The 27,446-nt window shown below is 48.5% G+C and overlaps 1 protein-coding gene across 1 annotated transcript in view; it reads left to right on the top strand.

Annotated features, from left to right (window-relative positions):
* The window catches only part of SND1 (staphylococcal nuclease and tudor domain containing 1), a 424,132-nt gene that overhangs the window by 312,359 nt on the left and 84,327 nt on the right, over nt 1–27,446 (top strand). Inside the window, exon 16 of the mRNA XM_059074202.2 lies at nt 15,530–15,639. Coding sequence (XP_058930185.1) covers nt 15,530–15,639 — 110 coding nt within the window. The remainder of the gene's footprint in view (nt 1–15,529; nt 15,640–27,446) is intronic.

Genomic DNA, 27,446 nt, shown 5'->3' with positions numbered 1-27,446 from the left:
CAGCTTCCATCTGAAGCATTTCTCTTGTCTTTGTTTCCTCTTGGCTGTCATGCTGTGAAATTTGTCTCCTTGTTCCCGCACCCTCTTGCTGACAGCTGTCCTCTTTGCCATTCAGGAGCCAGCACCTCCCTCGATGGCTGCCTGAGATGGAAAAGGCCTTCTCCCTTTTTCTCCCTGGGTCCACAGTTGTGTAGCCAGAGAGTTCCATGTGCTGGGACATCTGAGTGCCTTCTGACCCCGAGGGATCCATCTGGGCTAGATGTGTTTTAGGCACTTGCGAGACTGTGGAGGGAGGGTCCAGAAAGAAAGAACCCTATCCACGACTGTCCAGCTTGTTTTGTCATATGTATTTTAGAGAACAATTATTTAATGGCACAAACTATGGAAACTGAAAAATAGTTACATAAAACAGGCAACCACGTGGGTATACAGCTTTTCAGAGCCCCCCAGATTCCTTACAAGAAAGTGCCCTCTGGCATTTATTTTAAACGTAGGGGCCTTGTAACAAGCTTCTTATACCCCAGCGCTGGTCCTACTAGGCAGACGTGGAGGGGCGCGCACTTGAGGAGAAGCACTGCTCACGCTTGTGCATGTGAGAGAGAGAGAGAGAGAGATGGCTTCCCCGCCACTTGCACCCCAGACGAGCCGCTGTCCATGGTCTAAAAGGCTTCAGCTGATGGCATTTCTCTCTGGTGGTGATACAGGACAAGGCTGGCCTGGTGGGGCATGGGGCTGGGATAGGGTAAAGCGTGAACTTGGAGTAGAAGGAAGTGAGAAGACACAAGCCAGCATCGGAAGTTTTCAGGATGATAAAAGGCAACCTACAGGCAGCCTAGGGCTCAGGAAGACACGTCCAGGGCGTGAGGTGGCAGAAGTGCGGCTCCTTGCTCCTTTTTCCCTGGAATGAAGCTTGATTCTCATGTACGCTCTGCCAGGGAGCCCACCCGTTCCTGTCTCTGGCCTCTGCCCCTTCAGGCACTCTCGCTGCGTGTCCATGCCCGTCAGTAGGTGGGTGCAGCCCTGGTGTCACTTGCCCACAGATAGCAGTTTCTGATTTGCGTCATTACGGCCACTGCGGTCTCCTGAGCGCCTCCTTCCTCTGCTCTTCAGTCCGCTTCCCGCCCTCTTTCCTTCAATGTGTGAGCACGTGCGAGAGTGCACACGCGCACACAGCCCGCCTTGGCTGTCACAGCACCCGGAATCAGCGTCAGGCAACGCGCTTGATCGCGAGCTGTGTTTGGTGAGTTGATGGTCCCCACCGTCCCTCAACACACCACTGCCACCTCCTCACCAGTCTGCACCCTTATCAGAAATCACAATTTGGGGCAAGCTTCTCATCCGGGGGCTTATGCCTCAAGCTGTCCTTCAGCTGTGAGTAATGAGCCCACTGGAGCAGCTTTCCTGTCCCTTGAAGACAGGCCCAGCCTGAAGAGACAGGTTAATATCTCCCATTCGCTGCAAAAAATCAGGCAGCTTGTCTGTCAGGTCCCTGATTTTATCCCTCCCTGTCCTCTCTTCTCTCCTGCTTTTCAAATGAAGCTTTGTACCCGGCGTCACAGTTCAAATCCTGGTACTCTGGTGCCCTGTTGCCACACTGTGACGGGATCTAAAAAGCCTCAATTAAGTGCAAGCCGTGCTTTCACTGTCCCACTGGCCACAGTGACGACTGAAATCATCGTTTCTTCAGGGCTGCATCAGTGGAAGGCAAAGGACGCAGAAATCCTTTTCTTTCCCTCAGGTCTCCCAAACAGGGAAGATAATCACTTCAATAGAACAATCCTTCCCTGAATTCTGCAAAGTGGATTCTAGGCAGTGGTTTGGATTTGCTCTTCCTTTTTATCCCCGATAGCCCTGTGAATGAGAGAAAGAAATGAATAGACTGCTTATCACCACACCACCAGGGTCTCCAAGACAGAGTGGCAGCCGGCTGGAATGGAGGCCGTGACGGCCTCCGCCTTCCTCAGGCTGGGCTCCACCTCTCCCCACAGCCCCTCGAGGGCTCCCACATACCGGGGCTTCCTCCTGCGCGGGTGGAGCTGTCTCTTGCCGCAGCCTCGTGCCTGGAGGAAAAGTCTAACTCTGCCTGGTCCCAGGGAGACGGGGCTGGTACACAGTCTCTGCGCACTCCTCCCCGATCAGTCCAACTCAGGCAGCAAATTTCCCCTCCAAAGGTGCCTCTCTCCTCCGCATGTAGGAAGGGTTGCTCCCTGGTGAACAAGCCCCGCCACCACACCAGACGTTTAATTAAGTCGACTAGAAAGGTGTTTCCTATCGGAAGATGCCCTTCATATTATCTAGGCTTAAGAAAGAAAAGCAGGAGAATGGTAGGAAGTCAAAACCCACGTCTTGTGCAGGTGTGTAGTCTGGAGAAAATAAGTCATAAGGATGAGCGGAAAGAGAGGTTGTACTGTCTTCAGATATTTGAAGGGCTGTCAAGTGGGTGATGGATGTTTTATGTGGTCCCAAGGAACTGGACCAGCTTTTAGAAGGCCTAGAGGGTCAGGTTGTGGATTTCTGATTTTATGTGGTAAACTCGTGGAACCCACTGAAGGGTTTTGAGCAGAAGACTGTGCTTTAGGAAAATTAACCAGGCAGGAAGAATCAGGATAGGGGAAGCTGGAGGGCAGGTAGGTAGATCAGAGGATTCTTGGCCAGAAGTGACAGGAGCTTGAACAAGCAGAGTTAGGTTGAGGATTGAGAGGTTTCCATGGATCATATAAACAACTTATGAAGGTGGAATTAATGGAATCAATAAGATGTAGCCATCATTAGGTTATGCGGATAAAGTAGGGACAATTCAAAGATAAGGGAGACTGTTAGACTGAGGGGTTGCTAGTGCTGCAGTCGGAATAGGGGACAAGGAAAGGAGCGGAGGCAATTTAGCGAGAAGATAAGTTTGTTGAGTTTGAGGTATTGGCAGGACGGTCAAGGGGGAGATATCTGTCAGGCGCTTGGGGACTGGGTCTAGAGCTTAGAGGACAGTTCAGGCTTACCTGTCTGTAGGTTCTGTGTGATCAGTGATGGAGAACATGAAAATGGATGGGCTTGCCAAGGGAGGGTGCAGAGAGTGAAAAGAAAGAGGCCCAAGACATAACTGAGGGCAACAGCAGGAGACAAGACGAACAGCCCAGAGAGAGGACCCCAGTAGGCGGGAGGAAAGAATTTTACTACAGGGCTGGGGCACAGCGTCGCGCGCCATATAGAGACGGAGTAGGACTCCTGCTGAGAAGAGGTGATGAGATTTGTCAGTGAGGAGGTTACTTTTCCGAGTAGAAAGATAAAGTCTGAGGTAGCAGCAAGAAGTATGATAGTGAAAGTCTGCTGTCACAGAGTGGAAGGAAGCAGTTGTGAGAAACAGAGAAGGGCAACTCCGGAAATTTCAAAGTTTTGAATAGGGTCTGTGGGAGTAGAGTGGGAATAAAGGGGGCAGATGGCAAGTACAGGAGAGATGACCTTCCTAGAAGGGGGTGCAGGAGAGCCAGCATGCGGGCACACACCTGTGCTTGACGTTGGCTGCCTCAGCTTCCCTTGAGCCACATTTGCTTGCTTTTCACCTTCTCAGCTACATGACCATGGGCTTTTTTAGTATCTTTATATTATTATGCTATTACCTGTACTGATCTGCTGGTTCTGGAAAGTTAAACTCTGTCTTGCCTGAACTTTTTTTTTTTAATATATATAACTTTTTTCCGGGGTTTTGTTTTGTTTTTTTAGTATATTTTTGGCTGCATTGGGTCTTCGTTGCTGCACACAGGCTTTCTCTAGTTGTGGTGAGTGGCAGCTGCTCTTCATTGTGGTGCAGTGGCTTCTCTCGTTGCGGAGCACAGGCTCTAGGCACGCGGGCATCAGTAGTTGTGGCACACAGGCTCAGTAGTTGTGGCTCACGGGCTCCAGAGCGCAGGCTGAGTAGTTGTGGCGCACGGGCTTAGTGGCTCCATGGCGTGCGGGATCTTCCCGGACCAGGGCTCAAACCTGTGTCCCCTGCATTGGCAGGCGGATTCTTAACCACTGTGCCACCAGGGAAGGCCTGGCCTTTTTTTTTTACCCAGCTTACAACATGCTTTAGAGTAGGAGTCAGCAAACTTCTTCTCTAAAGGGCCAGAGAGTAAATAGACACTGAAATTTGAATTTCATACAGTTTTTCACAGGTCACAAAATATTTATTTTTCAACCATTCAAAAATGTAAAAGCTGTTCTTAACTTATAGGTTGTACAAAAACAGGCAGTGGGTTAGATTTGGTCCTCAGGAAGTTGTCTGCTGACCCCTTTTTTATGATGCTAACCAAAAAAAATAAATAAAGTGAAGGCCAGTCTTCATCCACAGCCCAGAATTCAAGCTACGTATCAGGATAGGATGTATTTCTATATGTAAGATCAGCCTGTGTGATCTTAAAGAACCTTGGCTTTTCAGAATTCCTCTCCCTTTTGGCTTGTTTTCATTTATTTCTTTAAGCATAAAGGTAGTGGGGTAGAAGGCTCTTCCTAAGAGCTTCTCAGCTCTCAGATTTTTATTCATTGTCCTTGCTTTGGGGGGGGTGTTAGTATTCCTGACAGTAGCTGGGTTTTTTCTTCTGCAGTTCCACTGGCTGAGCATACTAATCTCTAGACACTGGGATTTCACTTGCCTCAAGAGAAGAAGCTCAGAGAAATTTTCTGAGTGGAAAGCTCAGCAAAGGCAATGGTTTGGAAGTGTACTCCACACATCTCAGAACCATTTTTTTTTTTTTTTTTTGCGGTACGCAGGCCTCTCACTGTTGTGGCCTCTCCCGTTGCAGAGCACAGGGGCTCCGGACGCGCAGGCTCAGCGGCCATGGCTCGCGGGCCCAGCCGCTCCGCGGCACATGGGGTCTTCCCGGACCGGGGCACGAACCTGTGTCCCCTGCATCGGCAGGCAGATTCTCAACCACTGCGCCACCAGTGAAGCCCCCTCAGAACCATTTTGTTCAAATAACAACACAGCTTGATTTAGAAAGAGTCACTCTAAATTTATGCGAGTAAGCACCTTTTACATTTATTTGCCTGCTAGATGTGTGGCAGGATACCTTCTGGAAGCTGGTAGTCACAGGATCCACGTGCAGGTTTCCTGTGGCTTTCTCCCTACCCCCGGAGCTGTTCTCTTCCAGCCTGGACAGGAGATTCAAATTGCTCTCTTTATCCATGAACTTGGAATTTAAAAGACCAAGAGTGGGATTGGGGGGTACCGAAAATGACATTTATTTTTATAAATCTAAGTTTCACTTGATTCAGAGATAAAGTTCCATGTTTAAAATAAGTCAGAAAAAGCAAAAGTTGAGGTTCTCATAGAAACCAACTCCCCCTCGCTGCTCAGACATGGCTTTGCGCTTGTTAGGTGCTGTCTCCATGGTGCCACAGTGTTACGTAAGAGCTTGAGCCGTGTAGCTCTCTTGTCGCTGGAAAGACCACTGAGGGCCTAGCTCTTGACCTCAGATGCTTTGCTTTCTATGTATGAGGCTATGAGGTGGCTGTTTTGATATGGATAATTAGGAGAAACTCAATGGAAAACATTTTTAGAGGGCACAGTTGTTTCATTCTGCTCCTAGTTGGTGGTGGTATTATTGCAGCTGCTGCTTACAGCAACCCCCCAAGTGAACATGTGTATTGGGAAGCCGGCAGCCTGCCATCTCCAACCTCCCCTTCACAAACACACCCCCAGAGAAAGCCTGGCTGGCTTATTTATGGCCATGTGCTTGGGATGTCATGGGAAGGGAACGGCCTTGTTCATCGGTCAAGAGTTTTTTCTCCCTTTAAAAATCATTGTTTTCAGATCTTGCTCTGCGGTGGGGAGAATCATAAAAGTTTATTCCGATGCTGGCCCGATTGTTATCTGTCACACCAGCTCCACCTGAAAAAGCTCTTCTCCCTTTGGGGAATGATTCTTCGGTGTCTAAAGCCAATGATAAGTCAAGCTGGTTGAAGCCAGTTCTGCACACAGCCTGGCTTGCCAGAGTGAGAGCCAGCAATCCAGTGTGAGGCCTCTAAGCCACCCCTTCCTCATCTCCTCCTCAGACAGTGGTCAGTGATTTAGCATCTAACACTCACTCTCCTTAATGTCCCAGAAGTAAGAGTTAGTCGATTTCCTCATGAACTCACCAAGCATTAACTAGTATACATATGGGAACTCAAAAGAGGACATTGGGGCTTCCCTGGTGGCGCAGTGGTTGCGAGTCCACCTGCCGATGCAGGGGACACGGGTTCGTGCCCCGGTCCGGGAAGATCCCACATGCCGCGGAGCGGCTGGGCCCGTGAGCCATGGCCGCTGAGCCTGCACGTCCGGAGCCTGTGCTCCGCAACGGGAGAGGCCACAACAGTGAGAGGCCCGCGTACCGCAAAAAAAAAAAAAGGACATTGTTATGACAGGTGTGTTGCATCTGTTTTTGCTAGGGTTTTCTCCTCTCTGGCGTTTGTTTAGCACACAATTATTGAGAGTCTCCTTACTGTGGCTCCAGAGAGAACTGGCACACCCCTCACCTCAAATAACTGCAGAATCATGGGGTCCACCATTGGCAGGCTGCTAACTGGAAATGAGACTCGAGACGTCACCCCTCTCCTAGTGGTCACACTGTTGTGACTTGTGCCGGAGAAACTTGTCCCTCCCTTCCGTAGATGCCTCCCTCCATCCCTCCCTTTCCTCAAAGGGAGCTGAAATTCCTGTCACATTGTGGAGAATGGATCTCATTGCTCCTGTCCCCAATTAACTTCGGTTTCTGGTCTTTCAACAGATGCATCACACATTACCAAATCAGGGCAACCTAATAAAAGTCTTCCCCCAAACAACTGGAGCTGTGAAGTAAAACAGCTTCAGTCTCGGCTTTTGCTGACTCCCCTGACTCCCATTACCTGAGGAGTTTGATTCCTTTAATTAGGATTCCTTCATCCTTCTTTTATCCCTTTATTCTCGTCCCTGAAAGAGCCTTTGCAGTGACATGTTCCAAAATTGGCCCAGAAGATGCTGCCTCCCCCGAGGTAACAAAATAGCGGTTTAGAGAACAAGGAAGAGAATAAAGAATCTGAGACAATGCAAAATCCTAGTTTCATTTCTGACCCTTTTAGTACAAACTGAGGCCTTGTATGGTGTAGAACTAACTCTTGGGAACCCACTGGTCTACCATTTGTCTTGCTGTTTGGGCCATCTTGAGAACGTGAAAATACAGGACCAGCTGGTCCAAAGTGGGACGGTTTGCTCTTCTCAATTGTTAACTGACTCACTGACGACATTTGCAACTTGAGACCTCCAAATGATTTCTGCTTTAAAGCTTATGAGAGAGGACTGAGAGCAAGCGTTTTTGGTACACGAGATGCATTACATTTCTGAGCTCCAACAACGTACAGTGGTTTGGCTTTGCATGTATATTCAGGTGATAACCACATTGCTTAAGATTAGCCGGGTGGCCTGTTTGCCTCTCCCTCCTGTGCCGATGGCTTAAGAGTTCTGGATTCTGTTCTTGATGCTTAGGGAAAGAGTAGAAAAGTAAGAATGTGTCACTTTTCTTGGACTGCATATGGAGTTCAATGTCTAACTCTCTGTGCGAAGTGGGGTTTTTTTAATTTTGTTTTTCATTGGGAAGGATGGCAGGGGAAAGTATAGAAATGGAACTCATTGAATGCGGGGGTAGCAATCTCTGCTGAGAGTCTGGGAGGTATAAGTTGGCCAGCCGCAGCAGCAGGAACTCAGGCAGAGGTATTGGAGTGCAGTCAGTGTGACAGGAAGCTTATTTTGGTGTTCTTTCTGTGTCTCGCCTTGTCCTTGACGTTTACTCCAGGGGACTGTGTTTATGTAGAAAGAAGGGAGAGGTGTCCGTGGTTTCCTGTCTGGGAAATGTACAGCATTTCATAGCATGCTTACCCATGGTCTTAGAGACCAGGGATGAAGATACCCCGTGACATGGGAGAGTGTAGTCCTCTCTCCCTTTCCCAGCTGTCTGTCCCCCCAGCTCTACTTAGCTCCACTTTATCTGCTAGCCAGGCATGTGCCACGCGCTAGCCGATAAAGCCTGTGTTTGTTCTGAAAGCCCCACCGGAACGGCCGTTTTGTCTCCTCTATGGTTTGATCGACAAAATGTGTTAAAATTTCACGGAGCAGTATTTAAAGCAGAGGTATTTTGACTTGAATATTACTTAAGAAGTCTCTCCCTAAATATAGGAAGCAAAACCAGAGCTCCCTGGTCTGGGCTGCTTTCACAGAAGCAGAGGGATGGGCTTTGTGGCCGCCTTTCGGCTTTAGGATCGAATAATTGCCTTTTCATTTCCATTGGGAAACGTCCTGATGACCCCGCAGTCATCCCCACACTAAGGTTTTCCGATATGTCGTCCAGATTTTCTTTCCCCTAATAATCGCACCCCCTGGTTTTTTTTTTTTTTTTTTTTTTTTTTTTTTTTTTTTTTTTTTTTTTTTTGCGGTATGCGGGCCTCTCACTGTTGTGGCCTCTCCCGTTGCGGAGCACAGGCTCCGGACGCGCAGGCCCAGCGGCCATGGCTCACGGGCTTAGCCGCTCCGCGGCATGTGGGATCCTCCCGGACCGGGGCACGAACCCGTGTCTCCTGCATCGGCAGGCGGACTCCCAACCACTGCGCCACCAGGGAAGCCCGCACCCCCTGTTTTTAGGCTAAGCATTTTCCCTCCTTTTTGTGTTTACACCTTTCATATACTTGCAGATTGTTATCGTGTCACCCTCTTAGTCACCGTTCAGCCGAGCTGTACAGATTTGAGCACCTTTCATCTGGCCTTTCCAGGCAGACCTGCCCACCCCTGAGTCATCTTCCACTGCTCTCTGAGTGTGCTCCGGGCATGGCCTCCCGGAGCTGAACATGGGGTCACGGGTGGGAATTGTTTTCCTCCTTTGTCGAGTTGGAGACTGAACACAGCTGCGGCGCAGCAGCCTCAGGTCTCGCTCACACTGCTGGTCCGTGCTGCCCACGTCCCCTTGTGTATTTGAGTTGCGCTTCCCAAATGTGCTGATTCAAAGACCCGTGGGGCAAAGGGTGTAGCTGTGCTTTCTTTTTCGTCCTTGAAGTGTTGTGTCACCATGGGGAAGCAGGATGTGTGTAATTAGGAATTCTGTCAGCCCCTCTCCTGGTATTTGCATGAGGTCTATGACCCTGACTGTTCATGAGCCATTTCCTTCTCTGTGTATGGACTTCTGTCCCAGAAGTATTTTTCACGAATGTTCATTCAACATTGATTGAGGATCTACAGTGCCACTGTGTGCTAGGCAGTGTGTCAGATGCTAGAAAGATCTAAATAAGATACAGTACCCGCCCTAAGAAGCAATTTAGTTTTAGTTTAATTTGGGTTGGAAATGCCAGATTCTCACATAGGCTTGCTCATGGTAGCAATGAGAGGAGAGAGCAGATTTACGGGAACATCCATGAAATTCTTATACAGCATCCAAGGTGAGGTCAGATCTGCCAGGTCCCGGAACATAGACGGCGGTCGTGGGTCTGGTGGTTCCAGGACCTCGCTGCAGGTCTCTGGTGTTAGCGCTCCAGTGCTGATGCAGCGCGCTCCCCTCCTTCCTCCTGCTCCTGACGGGCTCATGTTCTGCATGCTGCCCGGTTCAAATTCCAGAAAGAATCTTTCTCACCTGTTTGTTACCTTTCATTTCTCTTTAGACAGAGCTTTTTCTTTTCCCTCTGCCAGCCTGCTATAAATTGACTATCCTTGAATCAAGTGCAGTAGCAACTCTCCCCTCCCTTCCTCCCTCCCTCCCTCATTTCTCACCTTCTGCTCTGACCTCCATCCCCAACTTCTGGTGGGGGGAGAGGACAGAAGCCAGGGTCATGTTCTGGAAAACAGCTGCCTGAGGCTGACCCTTAGCAAGGGACATGGCAGTGGCGAGCCCATGATTGACTTGTCTGGTGCATCCTCCCAATGCATCCACCTGCCATAATCCAGTTATGTGTTATTTCTTAACATTCTTCACCCTACAGGCTGAATGGTGAATTCCGTCACCAATAGCATACTTCATACGATGGCAGGGGAAAATAATATTGTCATGCTGCTAATTAAGCTTCGCCAGGACAAAGCCAGTCTTGTTCATCATTGAGTTTTCACCTCCCAACCCAGTGCCTAGCCCAGAGTAGGCACTGATGCGTATTTGTGAAACGGGGGGAGGGAAGGTCTGCCGAGGGAACTCTCCAAGTATCTGAAGTAGGCAGAGGGCGAAGGTGAGGTCTGCGTGCGTCCTCTGCCCTTGCCTCCATAACGTCTGATGTAGTAACGAGCACACAGTGGACAAGCAATAATCACCCTCAACCTATCCTTCCAGTTGGTTACTGTTTACACTAGAGTTCTGTTTCCTGCTGTGAATGCCTGGTCTCTTGTTTGCTGGACTAAGTGCCACTGGGAAGCCGTCGCTTCTAGCGGAGGCAGATTTGCCATACTTGCCATACTGCCCTTTCACTCCCAGTAAAGAAAAAGCCACCATGCTTTGAGCCCAGCTTGATTATCATAAAACTCAACATACAGTGTAAAATATTCAGAACAATGCACGACTCTGTCACACAGCCATCAATAGAATCTTATATAGCCATTATCATATCATTAACAAGAATTCGTACTTCTTCCACAGCTGACTGACCAAAGTGTTTGTGTTAATTGACCTAGTTAGTCAATGTCTCTAAATGTATAATTTCTTTTTAACAGAATGCTCTTATAGCCCAGCATTTTACATTTGAAAGGAGGCACCCTATACTCAGGGAGTCAAGCCTCGGGTGGGAAATCTCCAAAGGGCATAACCCAGATTGTAGGATTTTTCTGGCCAGGGGAGAATTTGGAGTTTCTTCATTTTACAGACAGAGACCTTGGGGCTTGGAGAGGTTTTATACTTTGTCAGTGGCAGAGTAGAAACCAGAAATGATGTGCTGATAGCTAGTGATGAAGTTTCTCTTTCTAAACTGTACAAAATCAGGCAAATCCTCTTTCTGTTTTGTTTTTTAAGTAGTCTTGGTCAGCCATCATATCCCAGAAAGCCCAGAAAAGGTGTGAGGAATGGGTTTTTCCCTACGGGCAGGTCTGTCTGTCAGGCTTTAAAGAGGTCAGGGAGCCTCTGGAGCAGGGGCAGGTGTGTCTGGCCTGCCTCTTCGGCATCTGCCCTTGGCGAAGTCAGCTGCACCTGCCCCAGGGGGGGTCTCTATCTCCATTCTGCCCCCCACCCCGACCCCATCATAGGGAAGGAAATGTTCAGGAATGTTGGGGAACTTTTTTTTTTTTTTAAACAAAATGTTTGTGGTATATGAATGACTTGCCCGTGTCAGGGGTGAGCTTGGCGGTTGACCTGCACCTGTGGTGTTGGGAGCATAGCAGATTTATTATGCGCCCTCGTCAGGGCCTCATCGGGAAAGACAGCGGTTGGTGGTGACGTGCGCGATTCAGAACCGCGGGCTCTTCCTGGCCTGGCTGTGGAGGGCTTCTGGAACCCAGTGACACCTCACTTCCTCCTTACCATCTCGGGTGCTCACCTTTGCCGCCGGTGAGCCTGCCCAGCTCTGCCTCTGCAGTTGCTTTCAGAGACCCCAGCTTTCTTTCCCGTGACGTGTTTTCTTTAACCTTTTCTAAGTTTGTTGTATGGGTGACACAGCGGCACAGCCAGCCCAGCACTGCAGTGGCCTTTGAGTCAAGGTGCAGCGTAAATGGTGTTTCCTTACTGGCCAGGCTCTTGGGAAGGGAGGGCTCAGCGGGCCTCTTCTTGCTGATGGCACGTGGCCTTCCCCTGCTTTCAGCAGCCGTGTCTGTCTTTCCAGCCTTACGATGTTACCTTGTTTGACTTGCTCCCTGTTAGTGGACAGCATATTTCTCACCCTGTCCCTTGATCCCTTGGGACACAAAAGCCAAGTCCCAAAGCTGGTAAGTAAGCACTCGGTGTAGACTTTGACGTCTCCAGGAGGGCCGTCAGGGCCGCCCAGCATTCTGTCTTCACACCCCAGTCTTCTCCTGGGGTTCACCAAGCCGTGGGCCTTGCCCCACCAGAGGTCTTCAGTTAATTCAGTGTCATAACCGTATTTTTTTCGATTAATGAACTAGAAAGACAGCGTGTCACATGTGGTCACGATTGACCACTGCTCTGTGGAAACTTTGCTGTATATGTGTACATACCCGTATTTAAGTGTGGGGTGGGGTCATAATCAATGTTAAAAGTTTGAAAAACGCTCGTCTACACAGTCCGTCTACAGAAGTAGCTTGGCTCATAGGTTTCTAACACTCAGATATCCAATATTATAAAAACCCTTCCCGCTATCCTGGCACCAGCTGCGAGCCCTGGTCTGCTAATAGATTCCATCTCGCCCACACGCTCCCTGTTTTGGAATCCCGCCTAGGGCCGGAACCTAGGGGTTCCCTGGCCTCTATGCTCTGGTCTGACAGTGCCTGCACCTCTGCTACAGTGACGACCCAGTGCCAAGGGCCCGTCCGCCGTTACATGTAAACCCCAGCTGTGTCTCCACTCACCTGCCTGACAAAAAAATCGAGTCTCCAGGCCCTGCACTCCTACCTGTCTAACACCCTCTGGGGACAGCAGTACTCAACTCCAAAACTGGGTTTTTGCTCGATAGCATTAGCATCTGACAATCTAGGGTTCAAATTGGCCACTTAGTAGCTTGGTGATTTGGGTCCTCGTGTCAATTCATAGATAGCCAAGGATGCTCAGTAAATACTCATTTTTCCCGCTTTTTGTTCTCCTAGCACTTATACCTGGGTTTAGCTGGGTTTCACTGTTTGATACCTGCTCCCACTGGATCTATTTTGAAGATGCAACCTCTCTCTATCCTAGTAAGTAGTGTCAACTAAGCCATCCCTGACCCTGAGCTGAGATGTGACATTGAGACAGGTTTTGACTGGGAAGGGGTGACTTCAGAGGAGACAGGTCCAAGAGAGGGAAGAGTCAGCCCAGCAGAAAGGGAAGTAAATGATAAAAGCAGAGATGGTATTCTTGTTCTCAAGCAAATTTTCTGTTCACTTTCCTTTCTCTTATCTGCCTGCCTGACAGGAATTGATGTGCTTAGGTGTGTTTACTTTTTCCACTTAAAGGGCAGGGAAACATCCTGGTTCAGCTTTCTCCTCTTGCCCAGCTCCTGGCAAGTAGAGGGACAGTGGAACGTAGGCCCTCCTTCGCCTCTGGGTCCACATGCAGTGGTTGGTGTTTGGTCACCCACGGACCCATGGGTTTCTCTCCAGGAAGGTGATCTGAATCCATTTCAGCGTGACGTGTTCCACTCCCTGGGCTCACGGGGCCATCTTGCTTCTCAGTTTAATCAGTTGGTGGTCTCCCAGGATTCAGAGAGGGCTGCTGGGGTCACTTGCTCTCTTGAGACTTCAGAATACCAAGTCAGCTACAGGAATAGAGTGGGGACATCTGCTCAGCTAGGGAGACTCGTTGGGTCCTTTAAGTGACACAGCAGTCCCACCAACAGCACCCCAGTTCTGCCCCATCCAAGAGTCAGAAGCAAACTGAACACTTGTTTTCTCGTTACTCTTGTTTCCTCAACAGTGCTTTACCTATGGTTATGTGACCAGAAGTTTCAGTAGAATTGTTTATTTTTCTTTCTGACAATTATAATTTTTGCCTAGTTCACAGATACAGAATGAAAAATGTTTTTGGCTATTAATGTTGTAAGAATCATGGCTGTCTTTCATTTTACTTGTTCCCCCATCTCTCCTTTCAAGGTTAATCTCAGGCTTTTTGGTTCTATGAGTTTGTTGATGTCTTTTTCAAAAATCAGTTCCACTTCTCCCTCAGAGCCGGGCACTGAAGTGCCGGGAGAGGGTGAGGCAGCCCTGGCGCTCTTGCCCCGGTGGCACTGGGTAGGACTGTCACCATCCCCGTCTTCGTGTGAGTAGGAGAGTGGTCCTGGCACCAGCTCCAGATGCTCTCCTGCTGCGGTTTCTCTCCTTGTGCCGCGCTCCCCGTCCAGCGTTCTGTTTGATGTTGTGTGTTCCTTTTTTGAGGCTTGGAGAGAAAGCTCTGTTCCTGAGCTTCTGAAAGACCAGGGTATAAACTATTACCTTTCCTCTGAGCTCCATGACCTTGAATCTGTGCTGTGGCCAGAAACACGAGCAGCCACCTGGCTTCATCCGTAAGGAATGTACCTTCTGTCCCGGCAGTGGTGGCCCCTCTTCTCCCAAAGGCTCCCAGCAGGTGTCTGCAGTAGCTTAGCTGCCCTGCTGCCTCTCCTCCCTGTGCCAAATCTTTTGTAACTTCACCTGAGGCTGTTTGTAAATAAGAGGTAACACCTTCCAGTCCTGCCTTATTGCCGGCAGTTACTTAGAGACACGAGCACTAAGTGCATATCCCTCCTCACCCCCCTCCCCATATTTTGATTATTTTCTTTTCCTATGTCTCTAGCCTAGTTCAAGCTTTGGCTTCATAATTACAGCTGCAGTTTGAATATTTTGGAAATATTTATAAGTCTAATCCAGACATTAAAATGTGACATAGTTCATGGCCTCTCACAGGTGACCACTGTTGGTGATAAATGTTTGCAAAATGAATGATTGAATCAAAGAGAAAGAAAGGGCAGTCTACCTTGGTTAGGAGCACCTATATTGTATAAAATACTGTCCTTGAATACGTAGGAGTGTGAAGGGTAAGATTCTGTCCTCAGGAATCTTACAGTCTAGTTTGCAGATTGAAAGATGACTGAGATTCTGAGAGTGGGTAATTGTGTCAGTGATAATGTAAAATAATAAGAGCTAAAATGTATTGAACCTTTCCATATGTCAGGCATGGTACTAAATATCTTACCTAGTAATCTCCCCTACTTCACCCAACAGCCATGTGAAGTAGGTTTTTACAAATAGGACAACTGAGGCTTTGAAAGGGTTCAGCAACTTGACCAAGGTCACAGATCCTAATAAGTGACAGGGTGTGAATCCAGGTCTGTCTGGCTCCAGACACCTGATACTTCATCAGGATTCTGTTTTTTTTCTCTCTCTCCTTCTGAATGAAATACTGATGGTACTGTTGTCCCAAATATAGCCAGAGGACAGAGGGGGAAGCTTATTTGAAGAGGAAAATGACACCAAGTTAACACTTTTGAATTGGATGTGAAAGTCAGATAGTAAAGAGAAAATGGCTGGAATGGCTCTCAGGAGGCAGAATGGCTGGGGATATCAGTGTAATTTAGGTGAGAGAGCCATTTATGTAAGTGATGGTTAAAGCACTGACACTATAGGCCTGTAAGGAGCGAGGAGTCCAAGATGAGGATTCATGCCACATGTTGGGGTATATACGTGTGTTTCCTGCATATCTTATTTAGAACTCCCCAGATGGTCTTAATAATTCCCAGATCCTGTGACTGGGATCCCCTCTTCGCTGTTGCTGCTGTGATAGTGTTAGTTTTTCCCACCTCTGGCGAACTAAACGCCTCCCCTTCTACCACTGACTCTGCCCTACCTCGTGTCATGGCATTCTGATCAAATGCCTGTCTCGTTACAAGGGTCACGGGACCACCCTTGCTGGACACCAGGCCTAGTGGACCCCTTTTCATCACAAATTCTTCTTTTCTCCTGACACAGGCATCGAATGCCCCCGAGGAGCCCGAAACCTCCCAGGCTTGGTGCAGGAGGGAGAGCCGTTCAGTGAGGAAGCAACGCTTTTCACCAAGGAGCTGGTGCTGCAGCGAGAGGTAGGGCATCTTCCGGGGGCTTCTTGGACGAGGAGGAGGAGAAAGTGGGGCTCACTCGGTCTGATGGCAGAGATCAGTCTGTCCCTTTTTCCGGTGCTCGGCCTTCCACAGCCGTGATCCATTCTGTGTCTGCCCACATCCTGTTCCTTGAGCCCTGCTTCACTGGCCAGCCGCCCTCCGATTGCTCCTCCCCGTGGGCGTCCTGAGATGTGGGATGAACACCAGGCCAGCCCAGCCAGGATCCTAAGGCGGAGAGCTTACGGCCTTGCAATCTTCTCCTTGGCAAATTAGCTGAGCTGCCTTGCCTCCAGCTGGATTTAGAAGCTTGACTAACCCTGTCAGGGGCCAATTTTCTTTGAACGTTTATTTGTATCTTTGAGTAATTGCATTTTCTGTAGTGGGTTTTCTGACTTAATTGTATTTTTGTTTCTGCCTGTCGGGCCGGCTCTTGCAGGCAGGAGTTAGGCTGCTCAGCTGCCATGGTGCCCGTCTACCTGCTAATTTTTATCAAGTCATAGTCAACAGTCCATCTTCTCTCCCGGAGTATGCCAGTCACTCATCCTGCTAGGTGGGCACAAAAAAGGAACAGTGGGGAGTGTGCTGGGCTCAGGCTTAGGATTTTAGATCTGCCTTTTTCCTTTTTTTTTTTTTTTTTTTTTAACAAACCCATAGGGTACCTCCTGCTGTAATGCAATATCATAATACACACGGAGTGAGAACGATTATGGGGGTTCTAGAGGTTATCTTGCTCATGAGTCTTTGTAGGTTTTGGGGAGCAGATGTGTGGTCTTCTTTGGGTTGCTAAGTGATACAGATACCTGTTTATAAGCTTCCGCATCTCTCATTTTGATTTGAACCGCCAGTGAATATATTCGAGGGGGTGCTTAATGCCCTCGATCGTCTCATCAGTCTCACATTCCGCTCTGTTTTGTTTGTGGTCCGATGCGTTTGCTTGTGAAGAAGCCATCCTTACGTTGGCATGCAAGGTGTCTTTCCCCTCCCCCCTATTTTGTAACTCCACCACGTAAGTTGAATCGTTATCAGTTAAAGGTGGCTTCCCACTAGAGAAGTATTTCAAGAATCCAAACACCCCTGTTGTCTGTCAGTAGCCGTTGAGATTTTTTGCCATTGCACAGGAATCGGGTCGAAGGGGCAGATATTTTAGAATTTCCCTCTGTAATATCCCCTTTGGATAATGAACTACAGAGCTGTTTCATGTTGGAATAAGCAGGTGAGTCCCCGCAACGTCGTGACTTAAAGACTTTACAGAGGGAGCAGGAACAGATGTTTGTTGGCTGGTTGTGCTTTCGACGGGGGGCGGGGGGGGGGAGGAAATCCCCTCACTGGGCCGCCTAAGACATCGGTTAGTAACATCCTCATCCCCTGCTCTCTAAGTCACACGTCTGTTCCTTGCTCGCCGTAGGCCTCTTCCTGTTGTTTCCCGCCTCCTAAAGCTTCTTTCCCTTTCTTTTTCAACTCTTGTTTCCCCAGCCACTTTTCTTCCTGATCATGTTTCTGGCCCGCTGGTGATATCCAAAAGCACAAGGGGGTCAAAGAGAATACTGACCACTGAAAGGAGTGAGTGGCCCAAAACTCTTTTACTCTCTCATGGTTATTATGACCTTACCTGTGTCTGTGTATTTGCTGATATTTGATTGTTGAAAAAGATAAAAAGTTTTCCCCATTTTCCTTGGTGCCTCTGACATGTAAGTTTGCAGATCCTTAGTCTAATCCAAAGTTGACATTTATCTTTCCTGGTTGTAATGTCCCAATCTTTCAGAGCCGTGGGTTGGGGCCTCTTGATCGAGAACCTTACTACATTTTCTTAGCTGCTTGTATGATTACTTGGGCTGACTGTTTTGAAAGGTCTTTATCCAGAGGAGAGATGGGTATGGCCTAAAGAAAGGGTAACTTGAGATTCTGACTGAAGGAACAAGTTACGGCCTACTCTCCCGGGAATTTCCCTTTATGTAATATATGAAAACTCTTTTCTGAACGGTGTAGGAGTGAAGAGAGGGTTTTGTTTTGTTATAGGTCTATTCACTTTTCTACCTGTATAGTACCTTCATTTCTATTCCAGGGGTTGTCCTGGGGAGCGTTTCTCTTTGCCATCTTCCCCCCAAACCCCCCCAGGGATCTAGAAAAGCCTGATGGATTGGTCCTCAGACGTAGAGGTCCTTCCCACCCTTAGGAGAAGGGCCACGGGGTTTCCCGGGTGGCTGAGCAGGGGTCCACAGCCTCACACCGCACACGGCTCTCACCTTCAGGGCAGCCTCCACTCCAGGAATTCTTCTGGGGCCGAGCTGCTGTCCTGTTGGCCGAAGTTGAACGGGTTTTCTTACCTTGTGCCTGTTCCCTTCATAATCACATTTAGCTCAGGTGATCAGGTGTTGTGAAGATGTGATTGGCCTGGATCCTGCCCCACCCCTCCTTTAAATTCTTTTTTATTATCTTATTTTGGGGCCAGGATTTCTCTACCCACCCCCCACCCCACCCACCCCGCCTGCTTTTCCCAGTCACTATAAATCTGCTCTCTCGTGTAGGAAAGGAGTTAGTAGCACGTGGATCTCAGGATTTCACAGCACCTCCTGGGCCCCACGTGTGATCCCACAGAGATATGGCCATTAAGTTGGACTCCAGAACCCATAGACTGAATTGAGAAGGTTGTGAAGTAGGGGAGAGACTGTGTAATGACCACCGCCTCTAGGTCAGCCCCTGCCGGGGAGCAGACAGAAAGCTGGGGTGTGGGGTGCCTGGCCCTGAAAAGCGACTCCTTGTTTATGAGGTGGGTTGTCTTAGCTTTGGGCAGACAGAGCAGGAATTGCTGCCTGTCTGCTTCTCGGTTTTGGGTGGAGACAGACTTGTAGTCTTTCCATCCCATATCCTCATGTGGCGCCTGTACCGTCTCACACGAGACTCCTCTCATTTCAGCTGGCCCCCATTATCTTGAGACCTGAGAGCCCTGCTCTCCTGAAATGTGTTTTTACGATGACACCAGTCAGGACGGAGCACCTGACATTTCTGGCCATCACTCAGCTCATTTTCCTGAGTGTCTCCCCTGCCACCTTTCATCACCTTTCTTCTTTTTCTCCATTTTTCTCCATGGTCGTTCTCCTCAGCCATTGGTTCCTCTTGGCTTTTGTTCCTTTCCCTGAGTCGGGAGTCTGGGAGGACTGTTCCAGGTCAGTGGTCTGGCTGTTCCGGTGGTGCTGCCAGCTTCAGGTCATTAACAGTAAGCTAGACACCATGTCATTACCTGATTCTCTTTGTGACCTTGAAGGCCAAAGCAGCCAAGAAACTCTGAAAGGCCTTCAACAGCTCTTCTCAGCCTCACTCAGCTGGTGTACAGCAGGGATGGGCAGACCCGGCCCACTGCCAGTTTTGTAAATAAAGCTTTATTGAAACACAGCCACACTAACCTTTTTATGTACTGTCTATGGCTCCTTTCATGTTATAACAGCAGAGTTGAGCAGTTACAACAGGATATATGGTCTGCAATGGCTAAAAATATTTACTATCTTTTTATCAAAAATGTTTGCTGACCGTGCTGTACAGGTTTTGCCAAGTTGGGTTTAAATGGCTTGGTACAACCCTGAAAATGAGTTTGTTCTCATGTCCCCGGCCTTTGAGGCTGGGCTACTTCTGGACCACACAACATGAGATCATTGTGTCCCACTGGACAGCATGTGCTTGGTGACACCCCCTTTGCCAGGCACCCCCCCCCCTCCCGCAATACAGCTGCCTCTTTCAGGCAATTCCCTGCCACACTGCCAAGGACAGGAAGATCTGGTGCAATTTCCCAGATGGGGAATTGTGCCCGTTGCTAGCATCTTCCCAGAAGTAGTGGTGAGAGAGAGCATTAGATAACCGGCTTAAAAGTGCAGACTCCGAGGTTTTCACACTCCAGTTATCATGTGGTCCTGGGTAAGTGATTCTTTTCTGCCTTGGCATTCCTATCTAAAACATTGATCCAGCAACCTCAAGCCATCCTCTTCCTTTTGAGACCCTTCCTGTGAATAAGACAGTCATTTGGGATCTCTCCACACCTTCGTTTCAAAAGGCCACCTGGCCAGCCCTCACTCACGGACCCGCTGCTGCCTCTGCAGCTCCGTTGGGAAAACCTGCCCTTTTAGAGAGGGGGGCGTAAAGTATTATTAAAGGAGATCAGTGCCGCAGTTGAACCCTCTTCACAGTTCCAGGCTGTAGGAGGTGCAGCTCCCGGGGAGGGGCTGGGGGCTCATTTCCAAGGCCTTTCTCCGTGACCCCTTTGTCCTGAGATCTCCAAAACTGCCCTTTGCTGCTGCCTGGAAAATGACGTCCTCGTGCTGGACAGTGAGCCGAAAACTCTGGCTGCTGCCCTGACCTATTTCCCTTCTTCCTGCTGGCATCAAAAGGGAGGATGTCCCCCTGGGGAGCTCGTTCTGCAGGCTGCAGTGGCCAGGGCTCAGTCCTGGATGCCCTCCCTCCCACTACCCGTGTAATGCATGAAAGCATTACAGGCAACTGTTGCCGTTTCAAGAGCAAGTATTTGTGTTTCAGAGAAATAAGGACTCAGCAGTGAATATTGGTGTATATTTATGGAGGGGTTTGTGTGGGAAAGAAAACTTAAATAAAAGGAAAGTGGTTCCTTCTCGTTTGTTTCAGCACCAAGTGTGCTGCATCTTGTCTGAAAAAGATAAACCGGTCTAAGCAGTTCACCACTGATGTCAATAGTGTTTTCTCCACGCGCTGTCTTTGCCCAAAGCACTGTGGTATGTGCCCTCTCACCCTTCCTGCACCTGTCTGTCTATGCGGGCCCCTTCCCTGTCCAGGAGACGCGTGGGAGGTGGAACAGTAGCCACATTACTTCTCCGGATCAAGGCGATGAGGATGGTTCCAGCCACGGGGAGATCCACCAGGGTGGAGGACACCCACTGCTCTCCGACTCTTGTCAGTGCCGTGCCCCTTGGTAGCCCTTGCTGAGCCGGGAATAATAACCTACTGGAAAAGCAAGCCAGCCGTCCAGCAATGTTGCACTTACTTGTACAAAGACACCCTATTCTAGATGATCTCTACCACTTCCCAGGAAAGAGGGAAGGCAGTAAGACCAGCTTTCTAAACAGCTCTTTTATCCCAGGAGGCGCTAAAGGCTATCTGGGGGCTAAGGCTTTTCTCACCTCCCCGCACATTCTTGACAGTTCATCACCCACCAGGGGTCTTTCAGTCTGTTTTTTTCAATTAATTTAAGACTATTTTCTTTGACGGGGGGGGGAAGGAGCAGGGAGCTCAGGTAAAGAATCTCTGTCTCAGTAATGATCAATCTTGTATAGCGTTTTCTAGTGCCAGGGTTCTTTAATATATAATATTTTGTTTTAATCTCACAGCAAACTTATAAGAAAAATGTTACCCCAAGATTTACAGTTCTGGAAACTCAGAGGCAGAGTGGACTGCCTCTATTCACAGAGCTTATTGTAGGACAAATACCAAAACCCAAATGTCTGTATTCCCAATCGAGTGCTTTTTCTCCCCCAGTCTTGCCAGTTTCGCTGTTAGAAGGTGGTCATTCTTTTTGGCCATAGTGCATATTTCTCAACCCTCAAATGTCTGGAACTAATAAATTAGTAAAGGATCTCCCTGGAGGTCCAGCACTGACTGAGTGGTCAGTGCCACCGAGTCTGATTCTGGGAGCTCTCAAGACTGCAGAGGGATCTGAGGAATTGGCTGTGGCCCTGCCTCCCAAAATGTCGACTCTCCTCTTGTCACAGTCCTTGTATCTTTTGACTGCCTGATTCCTGCTTCATCTGTTGCTTGGCGTTTGTGGGCCTTAATTTTTGTATGATTCCTCGCTAACCTGTCTTCATATCAGTTTCATCATGTATATCCATATTTCTATTTCTAACCTTTCTTAAAAGAGAAATCTTGACCTAAGTGCATTGTTTATAAATACGTAACTCCCCGTTGCGTCTGGGATGAAGTTTAATCTCCTTAGTTTACATATATCCTTGATAACCTCTCAACTTCATGTCTCACCACTACTCGTTTCACAATCTGCACCTCATCAGAACTGACTTTATTATACTCAAGATCCCCCATACATAACATTCCATTCCGTCTCTCCCACCCCTTGGGCCGGCTTAAGCTCTCCACCCAGTATACCAACCACCCCCCTTCTTTGCTCTCTCATTCCCACCTGTCCTTCAAAATGCGCCTCCTTTTCTCAGAAGCCCTCCCTGGATCTCACAGGCCGGGTGAGATGGCCTTCTGTCAGCCCCCAAAGCTCCTGTCCATACAGACATCTGTCATGGACTGGCCAACGATGCCGAAGGGATCCGTCTGTATTGGTCTCCCCACTAGATGGTTAGCTCCTCAAGGTCAAGAAGCATGCTTTTGTCTTTGTTCTTCGTATCTTACCTTGTGTGTAAGAGATACTCAATAGATAAACGTTCATTAAATCCACTGATTGATTCCCTGTGACCTAATTCTGGATATCGGGAAGAAGGGCTGTCCTTGTCTGTTACAGTTCTTCGGGAAAGCTCTCTAAGCTTGGCATTTGTGGGGTGGAGAAGGGAGTCTCTGGAGTATAGAGGTTGGACACACAGCTGCTAATTTAGGAACTTCTCGTTGAAAAATTCCATTACTCAGACCTGACTGTGTGCTTCCTATGGGACCCTGACCTCCCTGGGTCTCCTCATCTTACAGATGGGGTAATGAGATAATGGTATTTGAATGTTTTGTTTTGTTTTGTTTAATTCCAGTGTTCACAAAGAAAGTGTTAGTGTCCCTTCCCCGCTCTCCTAATATAGGCTACTTGTCTCTTTCCCTCCCTGGTTGTTTTCCATCCTCTGCTTTTGTTGATCTAACTATTAAATGAGGTGAAGTGTTTATTTTGAAGTTCAAATTCCTGTTCACTGATAGGTTGTAAGCACCACATGAATACCAGGCTGTTATCTGCTCACTTACAGCCCCTTCATTTCTGGGCTCCTGGCTCTTGCCAGATATCTCTAAAAGCTCTAGAAGGAGGGCCTTCGATTCCCATTCTAGTCCCATTCAGTGAAGGTGGCATCAGAGGGAGAAGAGGTGAGGCCAAAATGAAGACTGTCACATTGTCCTTTCTTCCCCCCTCCCCTGGCTGCTGGTCTCCCTTATCGGCTTTTAAACTCCTTGGGAGCCAGTCACCGGTCTCTCCCCAGGCAAGCTCAGCAGCGTGCGCTGATGGGTGCCGGCAGTGTGCCGGCTCCAGTGGGATCCCTCTCTGCAAAGCTGCTGGCTCAGCTGGCTGTTGTCTGTTCCCCTGTTCTTCAGCTTGGAACTTTCAAAACTAGTCAAGCATAGAATTGCATCCATTCTTCTGAAATAGCTGCTGGGCCTAATCCTTCATTGGCTTGGCCAAGATCCTATTACCTGTAATTATGTCATACAGCCTGACTGGTATAGGTTTGATAGGCCTCACTGCCCTCCAGAGGCTAGTGTTCGCATCCCGGGCTGGCTGTTGGGATTGTGGGCAGAGTAAGGTTTAGGCCCACAAGAGATTTGGCCTCCTTAGGATACATAGGAAGGTCTCAAGGAAGTAATTCTATCTCAGGGAAGAAAATCCTTTTCAGCAGAGGCATTCTTCCCTTCCCTGAACAATGGGTCCCTACTATTGTAAACTCTTCCTTGACAGACTTCTGTATTTTTTCTGCCACTTCAGTTTGGTTTTTCTTGATATTCCTTCCAGCACAAGGAAATTAGAGGTATAGGCTTTAGACCTGCCACATTCTGTTTCCTCCACAAGTAGAAGCCTTGGCAATGCTAAGGCAGTCCCTGGCACTGGTTTTTCCTTTCCATCTTTAGTTCTAACCCACATCAGTCCCAGAGTAAAGCTGTAAAAGGCTCAAACATGACTACCTCTTGCATCTTTCTGCTATAATAGTCCATAGTACTTACTTTGAACTTCATCTAAATTGAGGCCTGGAAGCGAGTATAGTGGGCAGGGATTGCTACTGGAGAATGCATTTACTGGTTTGCTAACAGATTATCACTACAAACGTAAGGTTGTAAAAATCCTTCAAGCAGAGCCTTGCTAAGCACAACCCCTGCCACCTATGGTATTCGATACTCTCTGCCTGTCTGACGTAAAATGATGTTCTTTATGTGTCATCCCTGTGGAAGACGGCTACTGCCAGGCACATGCAGCCTCCTGGTCTACGTTCGGTAGAACTATGGAGAGCCTCTGACCCGGAACAAATGGAGAATTGCTATCGGGAGGTAAGAGACTGGTGGACTCCTCAGAGGTAAAGGTGCCTGCCGGGTGAGCTGGGTGCCATTTATTTTAATTTAGATCTCTCTTACCTCTTCAGTCACCCTGGATGTTCACTGCTTCTTAAGCTTTGGTTAGGATTCTCTTTAAAAAAAAAAAAAAAAAAAAAAGGCGGGGTGAACTAACATTCTTAATATAATGACAGAGGGCTGAAGAAAAGGGACTCAGAATTTGTGGTTTTGAGATGAAATCCCTTACTATGAAGTCTGTCCACTTCTTTCTGGAAGCCTAATCTGGAAATTAGTTCTGTTTCATTAATACCTTCTGACTAGCAGATCATATTTACTTTTCACACGCAAGACGGCCTCATACAGACTGCCCACTCTGTTTCCAGAAGAGCTTCACCTCAGACCCCCAACACGTTGGCCCACGCCCATGTAGACCTGAGTGTGAGCTTTCGTGCTGGCATGTTCAGGGGTCTTCAGGCCCCACGCCTTCCTGTTCTGTTTGTCCTAACTATTCCCAGACACGCCCACTGCCCGAATGTTAATAATTTCCCCTTGGAATTATATAATTCAACTGATATCATTTTAGAACACGGCTCTTAATAGACAATAGCAGGGCTGCCTGAGCTGCCCGCAAAGAAAAGCGGACTGTAGATTGCATTTGCTCTCCAGGTAATACTCACATTCTGGTTTTTCACGTGTGACTCCCCCAGGGACACAAGCCTGACTGCTCTGGTGGATGAGCCAACCTTAACCCTGCCCTCTTCTCGCCATTAGCATGCCCACTGCCTGTGTCTGTTGCCAGACCGGACGAGATCCTCTGGGTTCCAAACCCGGCTTTATAGATGAACTCCCCACTTGCCGCTCTACCCGTGACAGTTTCTGGTCAGCTGAACGTAAGTGGATTTTGAAAGTGAAAGTGACCAATGGTCTGTTATGAAAAGCAGTGGTGCATGAAATAAGATTATGAGCAAGCTTGGGAATTAACAGCAGAGATCCCCTAACCTGGTCTGAACAGCATGTCTGCCCATTTAAGGACATCTTTCCCTTCCTGGCCACTTAACAAAGACTCTGTTAGTAACGTGCACAGAGTCAGACCTGGGTTCTCATTCCAGGTTCACCATGTACTGCGTGACATTGGACATGATCGTTACCCTCCCTAAAACCAGGGCAATCTCAGTGCGTAACAGAATTCAGTATGAATGGTGCCCCTGGGGTTATGCGGTGCAGCTGACCTGCTAAACCTAAGTGCCTCACTCATAATGAGGGCACTTGCTCTATAGGGTTACCGTGGAAATAATGTATATATGTAATGCGCCCAGCACTGGCGCCCTCGTAGATAGTAAACACTCAGTGAGCAACAGCTCACAGCATCATTTTTATTATGAATGAAAATTCTCTTGGAGGTTAGCTAAAAGCTAGGATTGGAACGTCACTGAGGACAAAGCACCATAGCCAGAGCAGCCAGGGTGGGCTGGGCACAGGCCTGTGTGTTGGAAGCATTTAAGTAGAATCAGGGGTCAGCCAGTCTCTTTCCTACAAAGAAGGTAAAAGTCAGCGTCTCTTTGCCGCTGCTTCTGCATCTTCCTGCACATTGGAACAGCTTCTTTCTAGGCAGGGTCACATTCAGTGGAAACACTAATGCTGAGAAGTCCTGAACCTATACCCAGGGCCTCTTCTAGACTTGACTGTGGACCGTAGATAAGCCACCTGTCACCAAAGGGGGGGGAAGCCAGCACTCCATACGTACCACGTGGACATCTAAGAAGGAGTGGCTTGAGTATCTGTGCCATGCACTCCGACTGCCATGGGGTATTTGGAGGATGATCTGCCAACACCAAGGGCTCTCCCTTGCTTTCTCTGCACTGGACTCTGACCTTACTCATTTCCCAGTGTCACTGGGACTTGAGAATGGGGGATACAGGGATGACTTATTTAGAGCCTTGGCTGGTCCACGCTTCCTTATCCTCTGATGGTGTAGTGGTGGTCTTTTTTGTCTCCGTACCACCTTACCATGACCACAGCAGTCTGATTGCCATCGAGTTTATCTTTGATCTGTGTTCAGTTGGAGGGCTGGAGGAGAGTGGAGTGCCAGGCAGGAGCTCTAAAGAAAGATCTAGATGTTAGCCAGGATTAAAATGGATAAGAAAGGGACCCACGACAAACCCTTCGTGACACTCATTGCAGCAAGAACAAAAGCTATCCATTGAACCAGGAATGAAAGGTCGAATTGGAAGCTGCTCCACTGTGCCATTTTTCTTTCCAGGTTAGCATAACGCCTTCCTCTTCTCCCTTTCCCTTCTCCTGGTACCCTGGAATTCTGTGTAATGGTCACCAGAAAAGGATCTTGGCATTGACTGTATATACCCAGAGATGGAAGGTCATGCAAAGAAGACCAACAGGTCCGTCCTTCCCCAGCCAGAGCCCTGCATACGCCACTGCGCTTCAGAAGTCTCTCCAGTGCTTGCAGTGCTGGGATGCCGTTAACCTCTCCAGTTAAATAAATCTAAAACTACTGACCCAGGATTTTTATAGCAACACTGCAACCTTACATGAGGAGATGCAACAAATAGTCCATTACCACTGATTGGACATGGATTTTTGGCCTGGCCACTTGCCACTTGGTAATTTTAGAATAGGGTCACTTTCGGAATTGGAAGATTCCTTGTAGGAGGATACTGGTATTTGCTAAGTAGTTGTTGCTTATCTTCATGCCCTCTTGTAGCTGTACTCTCGCTCCTGAGCGTGGGGCCGGTCTCTCTGTTTGCCTGGCAGAGACGGCCAGAGCTCATCCTTCATCGGTTTACAGGGCTGCAGACGTGGCCATTTCCAAACGCCCAGGGTGCACTTAACCACTTCCTCCTTCTAATCTCAGCACTTCCACTCTAAACACATCAGCAGCTTTGTAACTTGCATTTTATTTTGCTCTGTGTTTTGGCCCTTCAGGTATTTGTGGGAGGAAGGTGGGGAGACTGGCGAACGGTGTTGTCATTGATTGCAGAATTATACAATCACACCCTGAGTCACTGTCCCTGGAGAATCATGCCAGGGCTCTCACTGCTTTCACACATGGCTTTTTATGGTTGGGTTCTGTTTTATATTTGACATGTGACTGCCTACTTTGGTTTCACCATCTGCAAAATGGGAGCACTCAGCCCTGTTGCACCTGGAGAATGCTGAAAGGCACGGTGGCGAGATCCCTGAGGAGCCCCTCGTCATTCCCACGTATGCAGCAGAGGGTTGCCAGGCCCCAGATGACACATAACCACCCACAAGCTGAGGGCACTGTGTGACCTGGAGGGAAGCTCCGGTGAGACAGTTTTTTTCCTCATCTGCATCTGAATAGTTAGACCCAGTTGATGAAACGAGAGAACTGTCGTTCCTGGACCCTGAGATCGGACCATTCTTTACCTCATTGAGCTAACCTTGGGTCACATTTCCCCTTTCCCTCTGCCATGCCATCTGTCTGTTACATTGCCTCTCACTTGACATGACTTTGGTTCTAATAAACAGTACTTCGTTAACAGCAGCTGTCCCCAAGCACTGAAGAATTCTCTCGGTCTTACGTAACGCCAGCTGCTTGG

Source organism: Kogia breviceps, chromosome 9 (genome assembly GCF_026419965.1).
Source record: "Kogia breviceps isolate mKogBre1 chromosome 9, mKogBre1 haplotype 1, whole genome shotgun sequence".
Lineage (NCBI taxonomy): Eukaryota > Metazoa > Chordata > Mammalia > Artiodactyla > Physeteridae > Kogia > Kogia breviceps.
This window is presented reverse-complemented; position numbering and strand designations above follow the sequence as displayed.